The 22,908-nt window shown below is 44.0% G+C and overlaps 1 protein-coding gene across 1 annotated transcript in view; it reads left to right on the top strand.

Annotated features, from left to right (window-relative positions):
* Nucleotides 1-2,190: 2,190 nt before the first annotated feature.
* The window catches only part of LOC134345011 (transcription factor COE3-like), a 496,949-nt gene continuing 476,231 nt past the window's right edge, over nt 2,191-22,908 (top strand). The window contains exons 1-4 of the mRNA XM_063045143.1: nt 2,191-2,727; nt 4,114-4,270; nt 4,750-4,813; nt 8,970-9,025. Coding sequence (XP_062901213.1) covers nt 2,594-2,727; nt 4,114-4,270; nt 4,750-4,813; nt 8,970-9,025 — 411 coding nt within the window. The 5' untranslated portion in view covers nt 2,191-2,593. The remainder of the gene's footprint in view (nt 2,728-4,113; nt 4,271-4,749; nt 4,814-8,969; nt 9,026-22,908) is intronic.

Genomic DNA, 22,908 nt, shown 5'->3' on the forward strand with positions numbered 1-22,908 from the left:
TATAGCACATGTTTCAAAGAGCTTCAATATTTGTTTTAAACACATTTTTTTCTTTCACAAAACTAGTACCACTACCAAAACCGAAATCAAAATGGAGTTTAAATTGGCAAATTGGTTACTTGCTGTGCAGTGAAGAACTTGGTTTGCATACAGATCATTTAATCACACCAGTGCACTGAGCAGTACAAGTGAAAAATGTAACAGAAATGCAGAATAGTAATGTGTTACAGTTACAGAGAAAATGCGGTTCAGGCAGACAATATAGGTCATATGCAGTACATGCATACGCAGGTACGATAAATTACTTCTTGCAGCGGCGTTGCAGTCACAGCATCAAAGAAATAGCATTCACAAAAATAACAAATTGTGCATAAATTATACAAGAAAACACGATTAGAATAAAAAAAAGTGAATTCTAGTGCGAAGTGATCGAAGTGGTCAAAGTGCTGCTGTGTTCAGGCTTGTGCAGGTGAGCTTACGGTTGAATGGAAGTATCTGTTCTTGAACCTGGTGATGTTGGACTTCAGGCTACTCTACCTCCTGCTCATGGTAGATGTGAGATGACATGGCTCTAATGGTGGGGATAGAGGCGTCTCTTAAACTCCTCTATCGCATTTACCTCCTCCACTGCCTCTGGCAGCGCATTACAGAAACGCACCACTCTCCGTATTAAAAAAAAACCTGACCCCTACACATTCTTTGCACTTACCCCCATATAACCTTAAATGCACGCCCGGTAACATTAGTGGTGAGATCAGATAGAATAGGGGCGTTTAAGAGGTCGCTAGACAGATGAATATACAGAGATTGGAAAGATATGACTGATACACAGGCAGAAAAATTGCAGATCAGTTCGGCATCATGTTCGGTGCTATCTAGGTCTGTTCTAAATACTACATTTTGTGAATGAATAACTTAAGACATGTCTTCGTATAATCCCCGCGGTTCAGAAGTATCTGAAAATATTTCATTTTGAATAAAATGATGAACGTACTCTTGCCATCTGAGCGGAACTGCCTTGTTAAGGCTTCAAGTCACTGGATGAAGCCTTAAATCGTGCATTCAATTGAATGCAGTTATTGTTAGGGAGCGCAGCGATGATACCATACCGATGCAGGTGGGATTCCGCAGCGCAACATCAGAGCCATGGCGCTCCACCTGAGGTGACAGTGATGCGGTTCTGAGGCTTTGGAGATGGAGGCTGCCATCCGGCAGGAGGTACAGGAGCTTCAAGTCCCGAAACACCAGATTCAGGAACAGTTATTACCCTCACCATTTGGCTCCTGAACCAGAGAGGATAACTTCACTCACCTCAACACTGAACTGATTCCACAGCCTACGGACTCACTTTTAAGGACTCTACAAGTCATGTTCTGGATATTTATTGCTTGTTTAGTATTATTATTTTTTGAATTTGCAGTTTGTTGTCTTTTGCACATTGGCCATTTGCCTATCTTTGTTGTGTGCAGTTTTTCATTAATTCTATTATGTTTCCTTGTATTTACTGTAAATGCCCGCAAGAAAATGAATCAGGGTGGTGTATGGTGTAATATGTTAATTTTTATAATAAATTTACTTTGATGCGCCCTGTATTTCAGATAATTTCTACAAAAAGATAATATGAATATCACCTATATTTTTATATGTGATGATGTTGCGCATGTTGCCGATTTAGGCTTTAAACCATGCGCTTGACAATCTGGTCCTCAAAGAGTTAAAACTCTACCTGAAATGTCATTTCTTATTTGGAACTCGGCGAGTGACGTGAGCGGTGACTGATGTCATCGTTGCGACTCCGCCTCCAGCCAATCCTGGAGGAAGCTCGACGAGAGATGTAAATAAGGGTGCCCTTATTTGGAATGGAAACCACACCCCCCCGGATCTTCCACCTCCTCCCTATCCCTTCCACTAGCTCGCCCCCCCCCCTCCAGCTCTTGGGTGGGTGGGTGGGAGGGAGGGAGAGTTGGCAACTTGCAAGCCCAAGAGAAGGTGCATTCCTTTGGGATAGCAGAGTCACAAAGAGTCGGGGAGGGAGGGAGGGAGGGAGGGGAGGGGAGGGGGACAGAGAAAGAGAGGGGATAGGAGACAATCGCTGAACTGCAAACCACGCCATTCTCCCCCGGGGTAGGGGAGTAGGTGGGGTGGAGAGGGAGGGAGGGGGGAAGGCATGCAGGAAAGGAAAAAGCTTTCCTCAATCTTTGGATCGTTATATGGATAACTCCCTCTCCGTAGCGTTGCTTTCAGGATCTGAAAACCCGCTTTGCTTCCTCCATCCCTCTCTCTGTGGCTCACACCGGCGGTGTCGGATACAACTTCGCGCTGCTGAATGAGAAGATAGCGCTTCCAAAAGCCAACATGTTCACCTCTCATTGAGAGCCGAGGAGGGGAGACTAATCTCAAGCGCAACTCTCTCTCTCCTCTCCTTCTCTTACATCAGCCGCTTGCTCGGGGGATATCTGTGGGGACGGCAGCGTGGACTGGCAGCGACACAGAACACACCAAACAAATTCACATACACTCACATAATAACTACTACGGCTCTCCTGGAAGCCGTACACAGGACGGCAGGCAGGCAGACACGAAGGCTGGCTTAATGTTTACCCTTCAGGAGAACATGCCGAGAGGTGGTTTAAACATGAAGGAGGAACCTTTGGTTGCCGGGATGAATCCCGTTCGCTCCTGGATTCAGTCCGGCGGGATACTGGACGCCAACACAGCAGCCCAGAGGTTAGTGCGGGCTCTCTCTTTCGTCGGTGGGGCACCACGGCGGGGGGGGGGGGGCAGAATGTGAGGTGAGGGGTTGATTGTGTGGCTGGGAATGCTGGCTTCAATTTCTGCCGTTGCCCCATGTGTACGGGTTGACGACGAGTCCTGGATTACTGGCCCTCGTACTCTCCGGATGGGACTTTGCTCTCTGTCTCTCTGTCTCTCTCTGTCTGTCTCTCTCTCTCTCACTCTCTCTCTCTCTCTCTCTCTCTCTCTCTCTCTCTCTCTCTCTCTGTGTATGTGTGTGTGTGTGTGAGAGAGAGAGAGAGCGAGAGAGAGCGGGAGACAGAGAGATAGAGAGGGAATATCTCGATCTTTCAGAGAGCTGAAGATAAAATGAATTAAATATGCCCCCACCCCCGTCAAGTTGCTTTGTCCGACATTCTCTCTCTCCCTGCCTCTTTTTATTGAGCCGATCTCTTTGCACTCTTTTAAAAAAATCTCCTCTCGCTCTGTTTATCTTTTCATTTTTACGTCCCCTCTCTCTCTCCGATTTTATTTCCCTCTAATTTTCCCACTTCCCATCTATATTGTTCTGTTCCTATATTGTTCTGCCTATATTGTTCTGTTCTTTATCTCTCTGTCCACCTCCCGCTCTCTTTCTATTTACGTTTCTCGTTCGTTCATTTCGCCCCCTTCCCACCCCGTCTGAGAGAGGAATTGGGAATTTCAACTTTGGTACAGAATTCGCCCACTCACCCTGGGTCCGTTTCTAAAACTTCTCTCAGCTCGCCAGCCTTCGCCGACTGTAAATTGGAATAAACAACTATAACGTGACGAGAACCTGGTACATTAGAGATAGTTTTCACTGGCCATTACTTTCTTCCTATTTTTTTCCGACCGATCTCATTCTGCACAAGCACATCCATTTACACATCACGTCGACATAGTGCAAAGAGTGTAAAGTTTCCAAACCCTTTTCTAAAGTATTCTCTCTCAGTGTGTGTCCCGTCTTTCTCCCGCAGTCGCTGGCTCTGAATACACTGCGCTCCGAATGTAGAAAGGACGATATACCCCTGATTTGCGAAATTATACTAGTTTGATATTTCAATTTACCTTGGTGTACTTCCGAACAACTTGATTAATAAAGCATCTTTATTCGCTACTTAACTGTGCGGTAAGGGGTATAATTGAGAATTCAAATCAACATCCATAAAGAACAAGATGTTAATTTCATTTAATGCAAAACCTTATTGTGTTACAAAGATAAAGAACTGTTCCATCTCTTCCGCCGCCGAGGTCGTAACTGTATCCATTCCCTCGATGAGTTCAGTGTAACGGTCAGTCCGAGTTGCGCCGTGCATTGCTTTAGTAATCGGCGGGTGTGTTGCCGTTCTGTGCCCGCAGTGGGGTAGGCTTGGCCCGGTCACACTTTGAGAAGCAGCCGCCCTCCAATCTCCGCAAGTCCAACTTTTTCCACTTCGTACTGGCTCTCTACGACAGACAAGGGCAACCCGTGGAGATCGAGAGGACCGCTTTTGTGGACTTTGTAGAGAAGGAAAAAGTAAGTTTCATATAACGGTTCTTTCAAATTCGCCTCGTCTTTTTCTGCCCTTCCATGCCAGCTCCTCGCCCAGCCACGTTAAATTCCCGGGTCGTTAATCTTAATTACATTTACACCCCTTGCCCCTTTTGTTGCGCGCCCTTTCATTTCCTCAGCCTCCCTTTAAACTCTACCCCATCCCTTTATCTCCCACGCTCAGCCCTCTTTCTACCTTCTCACCCTGAAGTTTCCTCCGTTTTAATGTTCGACACCCTTCAGCCGCCGAGATCAGAATTCTGCTCAAACTGGTCGCTACCCATGTCATTCTCCCCCTTATTCTGCGGGCGAAAAAAAAAACCTGAGCAAACTCTACAACCGCAATTTTTTTCGGACAGTTTTAATTTTGTTTTTGAAAGAATAAAACTCAAGAAAATGCAAAGTTGCATTGCACTGTCCGTCTTGCATTTAAATCATAGTTACAGGTAATTCCTTTTCCGCAGGAGCAGAACGGGGAGAAGACGAACAACGGCGTTCACTACAGATTACAGCTTCTGTACAGTAACGGTAAGAATCGCAGCCAAACACTGTTGAGCTCCTCAAACTCCCAGCGCAAATATTTCAGCCTTTTTACTTGTATGTAGTGAAACTCTTCCGTCGTTTTGTTTCTTTTTTTCGAAGCGAGATTGCTTACAGCTAAGCGTAGCACGCCCCTTACCCAATAATTCTCATGTTCCCTGATATTTGTGTGGTGTTTCTTTCTTAAAACAGTTCAACATACACTAAACAAATTACTATTGTACTTAAGAAGGAAGAATGCACAATAAATATTAAAAGATAAACATGCTCCGGTCTAGGAGGGTAACAATGTCCCTCAAAACCGGTGTTTCTACTTAGCGCCCGGCAACACACCGATATGAGGACCTTGTTTACACAGACTCAAAGTGTTTTTCAAAACGGCAAATATTCGCGTCTTTTTAAATCCAGCGATTTGTAGAAAGTGAGAAAAGTATGTTTAATTACAAGCGTAACATCGTAAAAGTTATGCACAGAACTTTGCTACTATTTCTATTATATGCATTCTTATAAGTTTTTTGGAAGCGTTCTCATGTAATTTGACACATGTATTGAGGATGTTTAAATATTTATTCTGTTAAATACATTCAGCAATAAGAACAAATTAAAATTATATTTAAAGTTTATCTCAAATTTCTGAAACTGAACGTTGCCACATATATTTTATATATAAAAGCTTCATCGTAAAACTAGTCGTGAAATCTGTTGTTTTGCGGCAGTTGTACACTGTAATACAATAATAAAAGCTATAAATTACTGTAAGAAATATATATTTCCTTTTGTAATATAAATTCTAGTTTTATAAATAAAATAAGTAGCGCAAAGAGAGAGTTTTAAAAAAGAATAAAATAGTGAGAAAGTGCGCATGGGGTATTTGTTCATTCAGAAATCTGTTGGCGGAGGGGGAAAAGCTGTTTCTAAAACACTGAGTGTGTGTCTTTAGGCTGTTGTATCACTTTCTTGATGGTAGCAATCCGAAGAAGGCATGTCCTGTGTGATGGGGGTCCGTTATGGTGGATTCCATTTTTTTTGAAGTATTTGCGTTTTGAAGATGTCCTCGATACTAGGGAGGCTGGTGTCCATGATCGACCTGACTGTGTCTACGGCTTTCTGCGGTTCAAACGGTCGGCGGGAATTTGCTAAACACATTTAAACCGCCGTTGCTGCGCCCAGTTGTGTGAGGGAGATGCGTCATAACTTTCATAAAAGCAGAAGAAAAGATGGAAGTGACAGACCAGGCAGCATCTGTAGAGAGAAATGCAGTTAACGTTTCAGATCGGAGATTCAAAACGACAACAGTTGTTTACTGACGAAGGCTGACCTGAAATGACTAATTTTTAATTTTATTCAGAGATACAACAAGGTTACAGGCCCATCCGGCGCAACGACGGCGTGCCGTCCTATTACACCCATGTGACAAACTTAGCTTCTAACCCGCACTTCTTTGGAATGTGTGAGGAAACCGGAGCACCCGGAGGAAACCCCCACGGTCACAGGAGAACGTCCAAACTCCTTACGGATAGTGCCGGGAATCGAACTTTGTTACCCGCACTGTAATACGGATACGCTAACCTCCACGCTGCCGTTTCTCCCAACACATACAGTCTCTGACCTACTGAGCGCTTTTGTATTTATGACCAAGAATAGCGTCTTTAACTCTGATTTTTGTTTGGCGGTGTACGTTTCCCGGGTCCTGCAGGAATTATTCACCGTTTCATAACCTTATTCCCCGCACAGACGATAATGATCCGCCCGGAGCCGATGCTGGGTTCCGCGTTATTAACAAGTCAAAGTTCAAAGTATATTTATTATCAAAGTACGTGTGTGTTACCATATGCTACTTTGAGATTCGTTTTCGGTTGTGCCTCATTGCGAAGACAGTAACCAACGCATGCCTTCTCGCAGAGGGTTCGCATTCAGCTCGGTGCGTGATCTAACGTAACACAGACAACATACTGGGCGAACTCCGCAGGTCCTGATAACGGATCTCGGCTTGAAACACCGGCTCTTTATTCCCTTCCATTACCTGACCTGCTGAGTTCCAACGGCAGTCTTTGTGTGCGTGTTACTTGGGATTTCCAGCATCTGTAGAATCTCTTGCAAATCTGATCTATTAACCTACAGCGGAGGGCCTGTTGGCTGAGGTTGCGTTCTGACTACTTTGCTCCAACCTCCAGTTAGTTATGAAGTAGAACCACCGACACAGAGGGAGGAATTGTCATATTTCTGCGGGTATTGCGTTTTATTAAAAAAAATTATTTTGTTTGACCGGGCTGGGAGGCAGCTTTGGCTCACGAGGTTTTGTTGAAAGGGTAAGAGACCATAGAAAGGCAACGTTATAACCGATTTGGAAGATAAATAAAGTTAAAGGAAGTGGAAAGAAATGGAAGAGAGAGGGACAGAACAATAAAGATTAACTGAACAAAGTAACCCAGAGGATGGAACGTTACAGCACAGTACAAACCCTTTGGCCACACCATGCTTTTTTTTAGAGATACCGCACAGTAACCGGCCCTTCAGCCCAACGAGCCTGAACTACCTAATTACACCCATGTGACTAATTAACCTACTAATCCTTACGTCTTTGGACTGTGGGAGGAAACCGGAGCACCCGGAGGAAACCCATGCGGTCACAGAGAGAATGTACAAACTCCTTACAGGCAGTGGCGGGAATTAAACCCGTGTCACTGACGCTGTGAAGTGTTGTGCTAACTATCACACTGTCGTGATGTCCTTTTAACCTAGTGTCAATCTTCCCTCCTGCATAGCCCTCCATTTCACTCTCATCCATGTGCCTATCTACTTACTGCCTGTTATGCCGCTGGCATTTAGGGCAGCAGTGAAGGTCCTCCATCTCTAGTGGGTTCAGGCGTTCCTTCATCATGGCAGTAGCTTCCTCTCGGCTTTCGCTACTGTCAGTCATGCAAGTCCCAGGTGAAGACTCAGGAATACCATCGCACACAGAGATAGAATTCTTCATTGCTGTTTCCATACCGATTTTGTTCTACCAGTCAAGGTTGTTAGCCCTGAGCTGAACCTACAAACCTGGAGGACAGGTGGACCACTCTACCTTTTGACCTGATTGGCATGGGTGACCATACATAAAGCCCTGTAACCAGCCAGCACAGCTCTCTGGGGTATTGAGGCACACAAACCTCCAACCCACAGCAAGGCTGTGGTCCTCTTGAAGGATTTACCTATCGAAGACTTTCTTAAGTGGCCCTAATGTATCTACCTCTACCACCACCCCTGGCAGTGTCTAACAGGGAATTGTCCATCTGTTCTAATTAAGGTTTGGATAGGTAAATATTTGGATGCTAGTACTTCAAAAAGCAAGTTGCTTTGACGTCCAAATATGAGGTGGTTTTTGCTGAAATTTCTGTGAGGGTTCACCAATTTTGGTTACAGTTTTCTGCAAACGTCATTTGTAATATCAAAATAGAAGTGCAGGTCGATGAGGCTATGCAGAGTAATAGTTTGGCATGGACTAGATGAGCCAAAGGACCTGTTTCTGTGCTATAGTGTTCTATGTCCCATAACTCTTAGGTATTGTAATAGATGTCTACTTCACTGTCTGGTAGAGAAGTTAGTTCTGTCTTTATGAGTGATATAGACAGGGTAAATGCCAGCAGGCTTTTTCCCACTGCGGTTGTGAGAGACTAAAAGTCATGGGTTAAAGGTGAAAGGTGAACTGTTTAATGGGGCCATGAGGGGGAAGTTCTTCACTCAGGGAGAGGTGAGAGTGTGGAACAAGCTGCCACTGGAAGTGGTGGATGCGGGTTTGATTTCAACATTGAAGAGAAGTTTGGGCAGGTAACAGATGGGAGGCGTATGGAGGACCATGGTACAGGTGCAGGTCAATGGGACTAGGCAGTTTGGCAGGGTCGAGATGGGCTGAAGGGTCTGTTTATGAACTGTTGTGTTTAAGAGAAGTGTGGGTAGGTACATAGATGAGAGGGGTATGGAGGGCTATGGTCCGGGTGCAGGTTGATGGGACTAGGCAGATTAACAGTTCAGAAGCAACTAGATGGGCTGAAGGGCCTGTTTCTGTGTTGTAAGGTTCTATGACTGTGTAGTGAAAAAGTTCCAGTATAAACATTCATATTAATCTGTTTTTATTCTCTCCTCCCCCTGGCTTCCCACAAAGGAATACGAACAGAACAGGATTTATTCGTGCGGCTGATAGACTCAATGACCAAACAGGTAGGGACTATGCAGCATCAGATGTGTTTTATTTTAATGTCTATGTTCGTTGATAGGACTTGTCAATAGTGTAACACCCAGTGTTTGCTGCCAATCATCAGCTACCCTGGACTGAGTGGATGTACAATCATATGGGGCAGCACAGTATCGTAGTGATTGGCACAACGCTTTATGGTCCAGGAGACCAGGGTTCAATTCCCATTGCTGCCTGTAAGGAGTTTGTACGATCTACCCATGACCACATGGGTTTCCTCTGGGTGCTCCAGTTTCCTCCCACATTCCAAAGACGTACCGGTTGGTAGATTAATTGGTTGCTGTAAATTGTCCCATGATTAGGCTAGGATTGCTTGGCAGTGTGGCTCGAAGAGCTGGAAGGTCCTATTCTGTACTGTATATCAGTAAATAAATAATCACATTACAATGGCGTCTAAAGCCACGCCAGGTATCTAGGACACACTTCCTATCCCGAAGGATAATTTCTACTTATTTAGAGATACAGCACAGAACAGGCCCTTCTGGTCCAACAACCCGCCTATTTAACCCTAGTCTGATCACAGGATATTTACAATGACCAATTATCGTTATGCCTTTGGACTGTGTGAGGAAACTGGAGCACCCGGAGGAAATCCATGCGGTTCACGGGGAGAATGTACAGACTCCTTATGGATAGTGTAATCGAGTCATCCTGCACTGCGTTGGTCTTGTTCTAACTGCTAGGTTACTGTGGTGCCCTGCACTTTTACCACATCTTGGTCCTTTCGCAGTCGTCACTACTGATACAAACCCTTTATTCTGGAACTTGTTTAATCAAATGAACCGATGAAGGGTCTCGGCCTGAAATGTCGACTGTTCAATTTCCCCCAAAGATACCAGCCGAGTTCATCCAGAGTTTTCTGTGCATTAATTAAATGAATTGCTGCTCAGGGATTCAAACTTTTATCCGGAGATCCCGAGATCACTTCAGCTACCCCACCGCAAATATCTGATTATTTAGCTGATGTGGGCCTTCTGAGGACTCTACGCTCCTCACTGAATCTAATTCTCAACCCCAGCTGCCTTGTAAGACAGAGTTCAGAATCAGGTTTAATATCACTGGCATATGTCATGAAACTTGCTGTTTTCCACAGGGATTAGTTCTTTCCAACCCCTTGACTGTTCGATCAATGTTTCAAACCAGATTAATATCTTGAAATGAGCTTGGTGTAACATAATCATCATGGACCAGTGTTGACTGTGTGATGCGTCCATTTTGATTAGTTATTAATAGCATCAGCACGACGCAGAGAAGTATTGAATTGTTTGTCGGCTAGATTTTTGTATCTGTTGCTATTCAGTGGCTGTGAGATTCGTGCATTATTGTTCTCACTGACATTAGTTTTGACTTTGGGAGTATTCTCCTGGCATTACCTCATTGCCAACATCGCCATCCTCTTCCCCCAAGGGCGCCTGGTACACTGAGGCACAGCTTTGCCGCAGTGCTGCAGTGTGGTGCGAGGCATCTTGCTACAGTTTCTGCTGTTTCACTGCACGCAAATTAGAACCGATTGGATGTATTGGAAGCAGCCATATCTGTTGCTAATCAGGGAATGTTTGTGCAACAATTGATCGGGGGTTTGTTTCCTGACTGTTGTGTTCGTTAACACTGGGCTTGAATGCAAGTGTGTGGAGATTTAATTGGCCTTGCATTTCCAATTTAGGGGTCAACAAAAAGTGAGGAAATATCAGCACTTCAAGTGTAATGTTTTTCTTAACAGATTGGAATGAGTCTCTTTGAAACCCAACAGTTATTTATGTAGCTTGCACTTAGTGGCCACTTTATTAGGTACCTACCGTACTTAATAAAGTGGCCACTGAGTGACGCTGGGAATCCTGATGAAGGATCTTGGTCCGAATGTCGACTGTTTACTCTTCTCCACAGATGCTGCCTGGCCTGCTGAGTTCCTCCAGCATTTTGAGTGTATTGCTTTGATTTCTTGTATTTGCAGATTTTTCTCTTGTTCAGCGTAAATGGGAGGCTGGTTCCTGTGATGTGCTCAGCTGCGTCCACAGCTCTCTGCAGTTTCTTGCAGTCATGTGGAGAGAAATTACCACGTGAAGCCATTATGCATCTAGGCAGACTATCTATGGTGCATCAATTAAAAATAATAAGGATTGGCGGGGACATCCCGATTTTCTTTAGCCTCCTGAGGAAGTAGAGGCTTTGGTGAGATATGAGGTCAATGTGGTTGGGCCACGGTGGTTTTGGCATCTTGGCCTTCACAGATCAAAATACTGAGGTCAGCAGTTGGGATGCTATGATGATGTTGCATAAGACATTGGTGAGCCTTAATTTGAAGTATTGTGTGCATTTCTGGTCACCTACCTACAGGAAAAGTATTGAAAGAGTAATGAAATATAATGTTGGAAAGTGTATGGTCATGCACTTTGGTGGAAGAAATAAATGGGCAGACTATTATTTAGATGGGGAGAGAATTCAAAATGCAGAGATGCAACGGACTTGGGAGTCCTTGTGCAGGATACCCTAAAGGTTAACCTCCAGGTTGAGTCAATGGTGAAGAAGGTGACTGCAATGTTGACATTCATTTCTAGAGGTATAGAATATAAGAGCAGGGACGTGATGTTGAGACTCTATAAGGCACTCGTGAGACCACACTTGGAGTATTGTGTGCAATTTTGGGCTCCTTATTTTAGAAAGGATACACTGACATTGGAGAGGGTTCAGAGAAGATTCATGAGAATGATTCCAGGAATGAAAGGATTACCGTATGAGCAGCTCTTGGGCTGTATTCCCTAGAGTTCAGGAGAATGAGGGAGGATCTCATAGAAACACTCCGAATGTTAAAAGGCCTGAACAGATTAGATATGGCAAAGTTATTTCCCATGGTAGGGGAGTCTAGGACAAGAGGGCATGACTTCAGGATTGAAGGACGTCCTTTTAGAACTGAGACGTGGAGAAATTACTTTAGTCAGAAGGTGGCAAATCTGTGGAATTTGTTGTCATGAGCGGCTGTGGAGCTCAAATCATTGGGTGCATTTAAGACAGAAATAGGTAGGTTCTTGATTATCCAGGGCATCAAAGGGTATGGGGTGAAGGCAGGGGATTGGGGATGACTGGAAGAATTGGATCAGCCCATGATTGAGCAGACTTGATGGACCGAATGTCCTAGTTCTGCTGCTGTAGCTTATGGTCTTATAGTACAGAGGAAAGTTACAAGGATTTTGTAGGTTCTTAAGCACCTGAGTTACAGGGAAAGGATGAATACATTAGGACTTTACTCCTTAGAACATAGAAGAATGTGGGGAGTTTTGTTAGAGGTATACAAAATTATGAGGCGTATAGATAGGGTAAATGCAAGCAGGCTTTTTCCACTGAGGTTGGGTGACTCTAGAACTAGCTCTCTTGTCCATGATGTTAAGGGTAAAAGGTGAAATGCTTAAAGGGAAATGGGGGTAATTTCTTCACTCAGAGAGGGTGGGTACGATTGTGGAATGAACTGCCAGTGGAAGTGGTGGATATGGGTTTGATTTTAACAGTTAGGAGAAGTTGGATAAGTGCACGAATGGGAGGTTCATGGTCAAGTTGCGACCTAGACTGAATTAAAGTCCAGCCTGGACTAGATGGAACGAAGGGCTTGTTTCTGTGTTGTAGTGCTCTATGACTATATGATGTTGAGGGAAAGGTTGTTCTGAGATACAGTGACAAACCTATCTTTCATAGTGTCTATACAGATCATCTGTATTCAGAAGTACATTGAGGTAGTACAAAGGGAAAACAATAAGAGTGCATAATAAATATCACAATGCAGAGTGCAATGCACATAGACAAAAAGGTACAATGTCATAATGATGTAGAGTGTGAGGATGGCAGTTCATCTTATTGTACTGCATGACTGTACAATAGCCTTATAACATCAGGGAGCTGTCCTTAACTCTGGTGGCACATGCTTTCAGGCCTTTGTATCTTCCGCTTGATCGAAGAGGTGGGTGGAGTCTTTAATTATATCTTTTGCTTTGTTGAGACAGAAGGAAGTGTAGGAGCAGAGTGGAGGCTGATTTCCATGATGTGCTGAGCTGTGTACTCAACTCTTTGCAGTTTCTTGCAGTCATGGGGAGAGTAGTTGCTCTCGCAAGTGGTGATTCACCCTGATATGATGCTTTCCGTAGTGCATCTATAAAATTGGTGGAGTTCATAGGGGACATGCCAAAATTTCCTGAGCCTCCTGGGGAAGTGGAGGCACTGGTAAGCTCTCCTGTTCATGGTGTCTATGTGGTGGACCAGGTCGGGCGTTTTGTGATCATCCCTAGAAACTTGAAACTCTCATCTTAGTATCATTGATGTAAGCAGGAGCCTGAGCACGGTCCCTCCATAGAATCGGTCTGGGTGAAGTTAAGGTATAGGAAAAGGCAAGAAATGTTGGTAGGATTGCGTTTAGACATATAACCCATAGTGACAGCCTCAGGACTCACACCGCCAGGTTCAGGAGCAGTTATTACCCCTCAGCCATCAGGCTGTTCAACCAGAGGGGATAACTTCATTCAACCTCACTTTCCCCATCATTGAAGTATTCCCACAACCACTGGACTCACTTTCAAGGAGTCTTCATCTGATGTTCTTGATATTTATTTATTACTTATTTATTATTATTTCATTCTTTTTGTATTTGCACAGTTTGTTGTCTTTTGCACTCTTGTTGAAAACTCAAGTTGGTGTGGTTTTTCGTTGATTCTACAAACATTTATATTATGGTTATTATTCTATTATAGATTTATTGAGTATGCCTACAAGAAAATGAATCTCAGGGTCGTATTTTACTGCTGTACCATTGAGAGCATACTCACCAACTGCATCTCTGTGTGGTACAGCAATTGTCCCGTATCAGACCGCAAAGCACTCCAGCGTGTGGTGAAAACTGTCCAGTGGATTATCGATACCCAATTGCCCACCATTAAGAACATCTACCATAAACGCTGCCTGGGCAGGGTGAAAAGCATTATCAAGGATGCATCTCACCCTAATCATGGACTTTTTACTCTCCTCCCATCCGGTAGGCGCTACAGGAGCCTCCGCTCCCGCACCAGCAGGCACAGGAAGAGCTTCTTCCCTGAGGCTGTGACCGTGCTGAACCTCACATCACAGCGCTAAGCAGTATTGCACCCATATTGGACTGGCACAGTACTTTTATATTTGTGTGCTGTTGCACTTACTTTTTATTCACAGTTATTTTGTAAATAACACTGCTCTTTGCATTTCTGGCCAGATGCTAACTGCATTTCATTAGCTTTGTATCGGCACAATGACAAAAAAGTTGAATCTAATTAATCTAATTAATTAATATAATATGTTGACAAATATATATATACTTTGATAATAAATTTACTTTGAAATCAGCAAATTTGAGGTGCAGGAATGAGGGTAATCAAATAATTAGAAGGAACTTTCATCTACGTTTTGACTAAGCAAAACAAATTCATAGAACATTGTGGAGACAGAATTGTGGCGTGTATAAGAGGCAGTCTTCAGTATCCGTCGGTGGTAAACTAAATAGGGAAAAGGATATTTCATCATCAGTGTTGAGGAGTGTTTGATGACTCTGGGCCTGTACTGGCTGGAGTTTAGAAGAACGATGGTGGGGGGGCGGGGAGGATCTCATTGAAACCTATCTAACATTGAAAGGCCTGGATAGTGGACATGGAGAGGATGCTCATACAGTGGGGAGTCTTGGACCAGAGGGCACAGCTTCAGAATGCAAGGAGGTGAGGAGGAATTTCTTTAGCTAGAGTGTGGTGAATCTGTGGAATTCATAGCCACAGACTGCTGTAGAGGATGAGTCATTGGGTATACTTGAGGTAGATAGGTCTTTAATTAATTAGTAAGGGCATCAAAAGTTACGGGGAGAAGTTAGGAGAATAGGGTTGAGAGGGATAATAAATCAGCCGTGATGCAATGGCAGAGCAGACTCAATGGATCAAATGGCCTAATTCTCCTACTATATCTTACTGTCTCAAAGGTTTCAAAGGTACATTTAATGTCAGAGAAATGTATACAATATACATCCTGAAATGCTTTTTCTTCGCATCCATCCATGAAAACAGAGGTGAGCCCAAAGAATGAATGACAGTTAAATGTTAGAACCCCAAAGTCCCCCCAAGCTCTCCACCCTCCCGCGCGTAAGCAGCAACAACCAACAATCCCCCCTCCCGCTACCAGCAAAAAAAGCATCGGCACCCGCCACTGAGCACTCAAGCGTGAGCAAAGCAACAGCAAAGACACAGACTTGCAGTACTCCAATGACTGCTCGCTCACCTGGTATTCAACATACCACAGGCTCTCTCTCTCTCCCTAACAAGGGAGAAAGAGGTGTCTCTGTTTCACAGCGAGAGGGGGGACATAACAAACAGCTCGCTGGTTTACAATGTTAAAAGTCCATTGTGTTGCTTTTTCCAAGCTCTATGCCCAAAGGTCTCAGGACTCTGGGCACACAGCCTTAGATCTTCCATCTCCCATGACACACCGATCTGCCCAGACACTGACCTTCGATTCGCCCGTCTCCAGAGCCATGAGATCTTGGCCCTCTGAAGACGAGCTGAGCTCTTAGGCTGAGCCCTTGGTGTGCCCAATAACGGCCGGTCGCGAAACCCTGAGAGCAGGTCCCATTCCCTCAAAGAACCATAGTCAGCGTGTAACTCCAGGTCAAGAGAACCCGGAAGGGGAAAAATAGATATATTGAAGATGGAAATAGAGCTGTTTCCGAAGATGCAAGCGAAGGAGTCGCCGTTAGGCGCCATTAACCCTCCTAAGCTCCTCCTTATGCAATGAAAAAAGATTACCTAATAATCTGATAGTTGTTGGTAATTAAGGGGATTTAATCATAATGTAACATTTTATGTGAAGATTGCTTTTAATCTTAAATTGAAACGGCAGCACCCGAGACCCGGGTTCAATTCCCACCACTGCCTGTAAGGGGTTTGTATGTTCTTCCTGTGACCACGTGGATATCCGCCGGGTGCTCCCACTTCCTCACACATCCCAATTGGTCACAAGGGCTTAATTGAGCAGCACAGGCTTGTTGGGCTGTAAGGGCCTGTTACTGTGTCTCTCAATAAAAGAAAACGATACGATAAACATAGCAGATGATGAAGGTGTTTGGCTGTGGAAACGTCTGAGGATAATGAATGAATACATGGGTTACAAAGAATATATTTGGGAAAATGGTGCTGCCTTAACTTAGAAACATAGAAAACCTACAGCACAATGCAGGCCCTTCGGGCCACAAAGCTGTGCCAAACATGTCCTTACCTTAGAAATTACCTAGGGTTACCTCTCTTTTTCTGAGCTCCATGTACCTATCCAGGAGTCTCTTAAAAGACCCTATCGTATCCGCTTCCACCACCGTTGCCGGCAGCCCATTCCACACACTCACCACTCTGCATAAAGAATTCACCCGTGACATCTCTTCTGTATCTCTCTAACTATAAATAAAATATCAAAATAATATTTAATCAAAGGAGATAGCTTTAAAAGAACCAAAAAAACAGTGGGCTTGAGGATTTCAGAATTTCGCAAAGGGAGACTGAGGAAATGGGAAACTGGATGAGAAATCCAGAAAGAAACAAACTGAGCAATACCTTCTATAGTAACACACACAAATTGCTGGAGAAACTCAGCAGGGCAGGCAGCATCTATGGATAGGAATTAACAGTTGCCGTTTTGGGCCGAGACCCTTCACTAGGATCATCGTTAAGGAGACTTAATTCTTCTCCATAGATGCTGCCTGACCTGTTGAGTTTTTCCAGCATTTTGTGTGTTACTCTGGATTTCCAGCATCTACAAAATCTTTTTTGTTTACAGTGCCTTCTAAACATATTCATAGACAAAGCATTGACTATTTTCTAAACAGGAAGAAAATTCGAAAATCCAAGGTGCCAAGGGACTTGGGAGGCCTCATGCAGGATTTCTTAAAGATTAATTTTCAGGTTGAATCAGTGGTGAGGAAGGTGAATCCAATTTTAGCATTCATTTTGAGAGGACTTGAATATAAAAGCAAGGATGTAATGTTGAGGCTTTATAAGGCACTGGTGAGGCCTCACTTGTAATATTGTGAGCAGTTTTGGGCCCATTATTTAAGAAAGGATGTGCTGATATTGGAGAGGGTTCAGAGGAGGTTCATGACAATGAAAGGGTTATCATATGAGCAGTGATTGAAGCCCTTGGGCCTGTACTCGGATGAATTTAGAAGGATGGCGGGGAATTTCATTGAAAGCTATCGAATGTTGAAAAGCTTCGAAAGTGTGGATGTAAAGAGGATGTTTCCTTTGAGGGAATCGAGGACTAGAGAGCACAGCATCAAAATAGAGGGCGTCCATTTAGAACAGAGATGAGGAGAAATTTCTTTAGCCAGAGGGTGGTGAATTTGTGGAATTCATTGCCACAGGTGGATATGGAGGTTTATTTAAGGAAGAGATTGATAGGTTCTTGATTAGTCAGAGTGTGAAATGTTATTGGGAGATGGCAGGAGATTGGGGTTGAGAGGGAAATAGATCAGCCACGATGAAATGGTAGAGCATACTTGATGGGCCGAATGGCCTAATTCTGCTCCTCGGTCTTATGGTTTTACAGTCGCTGGAGTGTAGAAGAATGGGAGGAGATTTGATAGAGGTATACAAAATTATGAGGAGTATAAATAGATAAACGCAAGCAGGCTTTTTCCACTGAGGTTGGATGAGACTAGAACTGGAGGTCATGGGTGATGGGTGAAAGGTGAAATATTTAAGGGGAACTTGAGGGGGAACTTCTTCACTCAGTGAGTGGTGACTGAGCGAAACGAACTGCCAGCGGAATTGGCGGATTTGGCTTCAATTGCAACATTTAAGAGAAATTTGGGTTGGTACATGGTCCAGGTGTAAGTCCATGGGACTAGGCAGATGATTAATTCAGCATGGACAAGATGGGCTGAATGGCCTGCTTCTGTGCTGCAGTGTTCTATGACTCTATATATCACAGAGAAATGATTAGTTAAATGGAGTCACTCACAGACTGAGGGAAGAAACTTATATTTGAGAAAAAGAAATTGCAGAGTGATTGAATGAATATCGATCCTATCAAATTCCCTCTTGTTCTGTCTTTTGCCTGAAACTTGTTGTTCTACCAGCACATTGAGATGTCCGTAGAGGAACGAAGCTGGGGTGCAGGAGTACGTGCTGAGGGATGCACTGAAGCTTGGTGCATTCTCTGCAACAGATTGGTGCAGCCGGACCACATTATAGGGTTCTTCTGCTACTGGAGAGGGAGGGGCCAGTTTGGGTGAGGAAGACCCTCAATTATTGTAGTGGACCACCACAGGGGACCAAATGAGTGGCAATAGTCCAATTAATTTTAAGGAATGCAATAGAATATTATTTAATGCATTGACTGTAAATGTGAGAATGAAAAGTTATTGCACTGTTTATTCTTACAAATTTTTAAAATTATAAGCAAAGAGTAGTTTGATATACACACTCAGTGGACACTTTATTAGGGACAGGTGGTATCCAGTGAAATGGCCACTGAGTGTAAGTTTATGGTCTTCTGTTGTGTAGCCTATCCACTTCAAGTTTCGACGTGTTGTGCATTCAGAGATGCTCTTCTGCACATCACTGTTGTAACACGTGGTTATTTGAGTTTCCTGTCGACTTGAATCAGTCTAGCTATTCTCCTCTGACCTCTCAGGCACTTTCACCCACTGCCACTCACTAGATTTTTTTTGTTTTTCACACAATTCTCTGTAAACCCTAGAGACGGTTGTGCATGAAAATCGCAGGAGACCAGCAGTTTCTGAGATACACCAAACACCCTGTCAGGCTCCAACAATCAAAGTGACTGAGATCACATTTCTTCCCCATTCTGATGTTTGGTCTGAAAAACAACTGAGCCTCTTGACCATGTCTGCGTGCTTTTATGCATGGAGTTGCTGCCACATGATTGGCTGATTAGGTATTTCCATTAACGAGCAGGTGTACAGGTGTATCTACTAAAGTGAATCGCTTGACCAACTGAACCTCTTGACCATGCTGTCACATGATTGGCTGATTTGAGCAGATTTGCAGGTGTACCTAATAATGTGGGTACGGAGTTTATATTAAAAAATCCTTCTTCTTTGGCCCTTTTCCTCTTCCACCTATGACCTTCCCCCACCCACCTACCTCCCCCCTCATTTAGCTTCACCTGTCACCTGCAGCTTGTATTCTGGGTTCTCCCATCTTCCTCTCCAGTCCTGATGAAGGGTCTCGGCTGGAAACGTCGACTGTTTATTCCTCTCTGTAGATGCTGCCTGACCTGCTGAGTTCCTCTAGCACTTTGTGCCTGTTCCTCTTGATTTCCATCATCTGCAGAATCTCTTTGTGTTTTCGAATGAATATCTTGTTTGTCTTCGTGGCACAGACCATCTCCTAGAAATAGGAGAAAGTAAAGGTCTGGAGTGACTGATGAGCTTAATAAAATTAACTAAGGTAGTTCACCAGTTTGATTCCTTTGTGGTATGAGGGAGATTAAGTTCTTTAAAAGCAACAGACCATGAAACCATTTAACCCAGGAGCAGAATTAGGTTGTTCAGCCCATCGTGACTGCTCTGCCATTCCATCATGTCTCCTATGACCCCATTCTCCTGCTTTCTCCCTGTAACCTTTGATGGCCTTGCTAATCAAGAATTTAACAATCTCCACTTTAAATATATCCAGTGACTCTGCCTCTACAGCCCTCTGTGTGACAAACAATTCCACAGATTCACCACCATCTGGCTAAATAAATTCCTCCTCATCTCTGTTCTAAAAGGACATCCTTCTATTCTGAGGCTGTGCTTTCTGGTCCTAGACTTCCCAACTATAGGAAACATCCTCTCCATGTCCGCTCTGTCTAGAACTTTCCACATCTAAAACTCCAGTGAGTACAGGCCCAGAGCAATGAAATGCTCCTCATATGATTATTAATAGGTTTCAATTAATACTGACAAGTGTGAGGTACTGCACGTTGGAAGGACAAACCAATGTAGAACATACAGGGTTAATGGTAAGGCACTGAGGAGTGCAGTGGAACAGAGGGATCTGGGAATACAGATACAAAATTCCCTAAAAGTGTCGTCACAGGTAGATAGGGTCGTAAAGAGAGCTTTTGGTACATTGGCCTTTATTAATCGAAGTATTGAGTATAAGAGCTGGAATGTTATGATGAGGTTGTATAAGGCATTGGTGAGGCTGAATCTGGAGTATTGTGTTCAGTTTTGGTCACCAAATTACAGGAAGGATATAAATAAGGTTGAAAGAGTGCAGAGAAGGTTTACAAGGATGTTGCCGGGACTCTGTAACTCAGTTACAGAGAAAGGTTGAATAGGTTAGGACTTTATTCCCTGGAGCGTAGAAGAATGAGGGGAGATTTGATAGAGGTATATCAAATTATGATGGGTATAGATAGAGTGAATGCAAGCAGGCTTTTTCCACTGAGGCAAGGGGAGAAAAAAACCAGAGGACATGGGTTAAGGGTGAGGGGGGAAAAGTTTAAAGGGAACATTAGGGGGGGCTTCTTCACACAGAGAGTGGTGGGAGTATGGAATGAGCTGCCAGACAAGGTGGTAAATGTGGGTTCTTTTTTAACATTTAAGAATAAATTGGACAGATACATGGATGGGAGGTGTATGGAGGGATATGGTCCGTGTGCAGGTCAGTGGGACTAGGCAGAAAATGGTTCGGCACAGCCAAGAAGGGCCAAAAGGCCTGTTTCTGTGCTGTAGTTTCTATGGTTTCTATTGTCAACGCCTTCATTCCTGGGATCATTCCCGTGAATCTCCTCAGGACCCTCTCCAATGCCAGCACATCCTTTCTTAGGTAAGGGGCCCAAAACTGCTCACGATACTCCAAGTTCAGTCGGACCAATGCCTTTTAAAGCCTGAGAAGTACTTCATTATCGTTTTTTTCAGCATTGACAGAACAAAAGGAAATTGAAATGGACAGTTTGCGCAATTTGTTCTTTTTTTTGCATGTTTGGTGTTTGATTTTTTCTTTGAATGGATTCCATGGTGTTTCTTTGTTTCATAGTTGTCTGCAGGAAGATGAATCTCATAGTTTGAAAATAAATTTACTTTAAATTTTGGTGGAGGTTTGCTAAGTATAGAAAGATAGAATCAAAACAATGGCGCTGGCCTTGTGGTCAGCTCTTAAATATTACATCAACAAGAAAAATTCCATTCAAATTCGTAGATAAGAGTCAACCAATTGGAAAGCCCCTATTCAAGTAATGCAGTATCAGAGAAGCTTCCAGAATCATACCAGGTTAACCACCAGGGAACTCACTGAACAACATACTGTGGCCACTAGGAAGCATAGCCAACTGTTAAGTGCATATAAAAACTACACTACATAAAATACAAGAGATAATTAATTGTTAATCTGCCAAGAAAATAACAATTCAGCAGCCAGATCTAACAGGGTTAATCTGAGAGGAAATTTCCTCACCCAGAATGGATTGTTTACTGGAGAAGGTTGTGGAAGCTTTGTAGTGTATAATCAAGGTAGAAAGTGTATTCAAGGTGCTTCTTTGGCCCTCAATATTGTTTTTATTGCTGAGCTATAGAAAAAAATCCAGTTGCATCATGGCTTAGTGTGGCAACTGCTCTGCCTGAGGCTGCAAGAAACTGCAGAGAGTTGAATACACAGCTCAACACATCACCGAAACCAGCCTCCTCTCCATGGACCAAGAGGTTCTGCAGCTGCTAGAAATCTTTAGTAACACATGCACACAATTCCGGAGGAAATCAGCAAGTCAGGCAGCAACTATGGAGAGGAATAAACAGCTGATACTTTGGGCTGAGACCCGTCATCAGGATTGATGAATGTCTCATGATCGTCAACTGTTTACTCCTCCCATAGATGCTCTTGACTTGCTGAATTCCTCTAGCTGTGTGTGTGTGTGTGTGTGTGTGTGTGTTTGTGCACGCACGCACTGCTCTCCATGGACTCTGACTACACTTATCACTGGCTCGGTAAAATCACCAAGATAATCTGGACTTTCTCTCTTCTCAGCCCTCCCAGTAGGCAGAAAATAGAAAACTCTGAAACCATAAGACCATAACGTATAGGAGCAAAACCAGGCCTTGATGAACTTTCTTGATTGTGTAGAATGTATTCTGGGACTATGAGAGGTTGTGCAAGATGTGCACTAGCAGGAGTTTGAAACTGCTCACAGTTTCCATAGCTATGCAGGTGATATGAAGAAGGGTGTGAGTGGTGCAAGTTCTCCTGAAGTCGATAACATTCTCCTTTAACCTGTTGACATCGAGGAACAGGCTATTTGCCTGGCACCAAGCCTCGAACTCTTCCAGCTCCTCTGTGTAGCTGTCTCATCACTGTTGGTGATGAGCCCCGCCACCGTCGTGTTACCGGCAAACTTGGCAATGTGATTACTCGGGTGGTTGGACTTGTAGTCATATGTGAGCAGAGTGTACAGCAATGGGCTCAGTACGCAGCCATGGGGCGCACCCATGTTGAGCATGATGGGGAGGGAGAGTTTCTCCCCTCCCTCCCCTAAGAAGGGAGGAGAAGATGGCAGCACGACGCAGCGTGCGCAGCCGCTCCGAAATGATATCATTTTTATAAGTAGGTACTGTGCACAATCCTGATTTGATGGAGACAGATGTGAGAAGCACGGAGGAACATCTGGAGAAACTTCTGAAATGCCCGCTTCGCTGCCGCTGTTAATGTGCAATCGAGAATCTCCGGAGGGGAAGGCCCCAACTCCTCGGCTTTGCCTATTGCCTGTTGCCGGGGCCGGGGTCGAAGTGCTCGGCAGAGATGGAGCTCGGTGCTCAGTGTCGGAGGGCTGGTCGGAGGCTCGAAGTTTTTGGACGGACTCAAGAGTT

This window comes from Mobula hypostoma, chromosome 4 (genome assembly GCF_963921235.1).
Source record: "Mobula hypostoma chromosome 4, sMobHyp1.1, whole genome shotgun sequence".
Lineage (NCBI taxonomy): Eukaryota > Metazoa > Chordata > Chondrichthyes > Myliobatiformes > Myliobatidae > Mobula > Mobula hypostoma.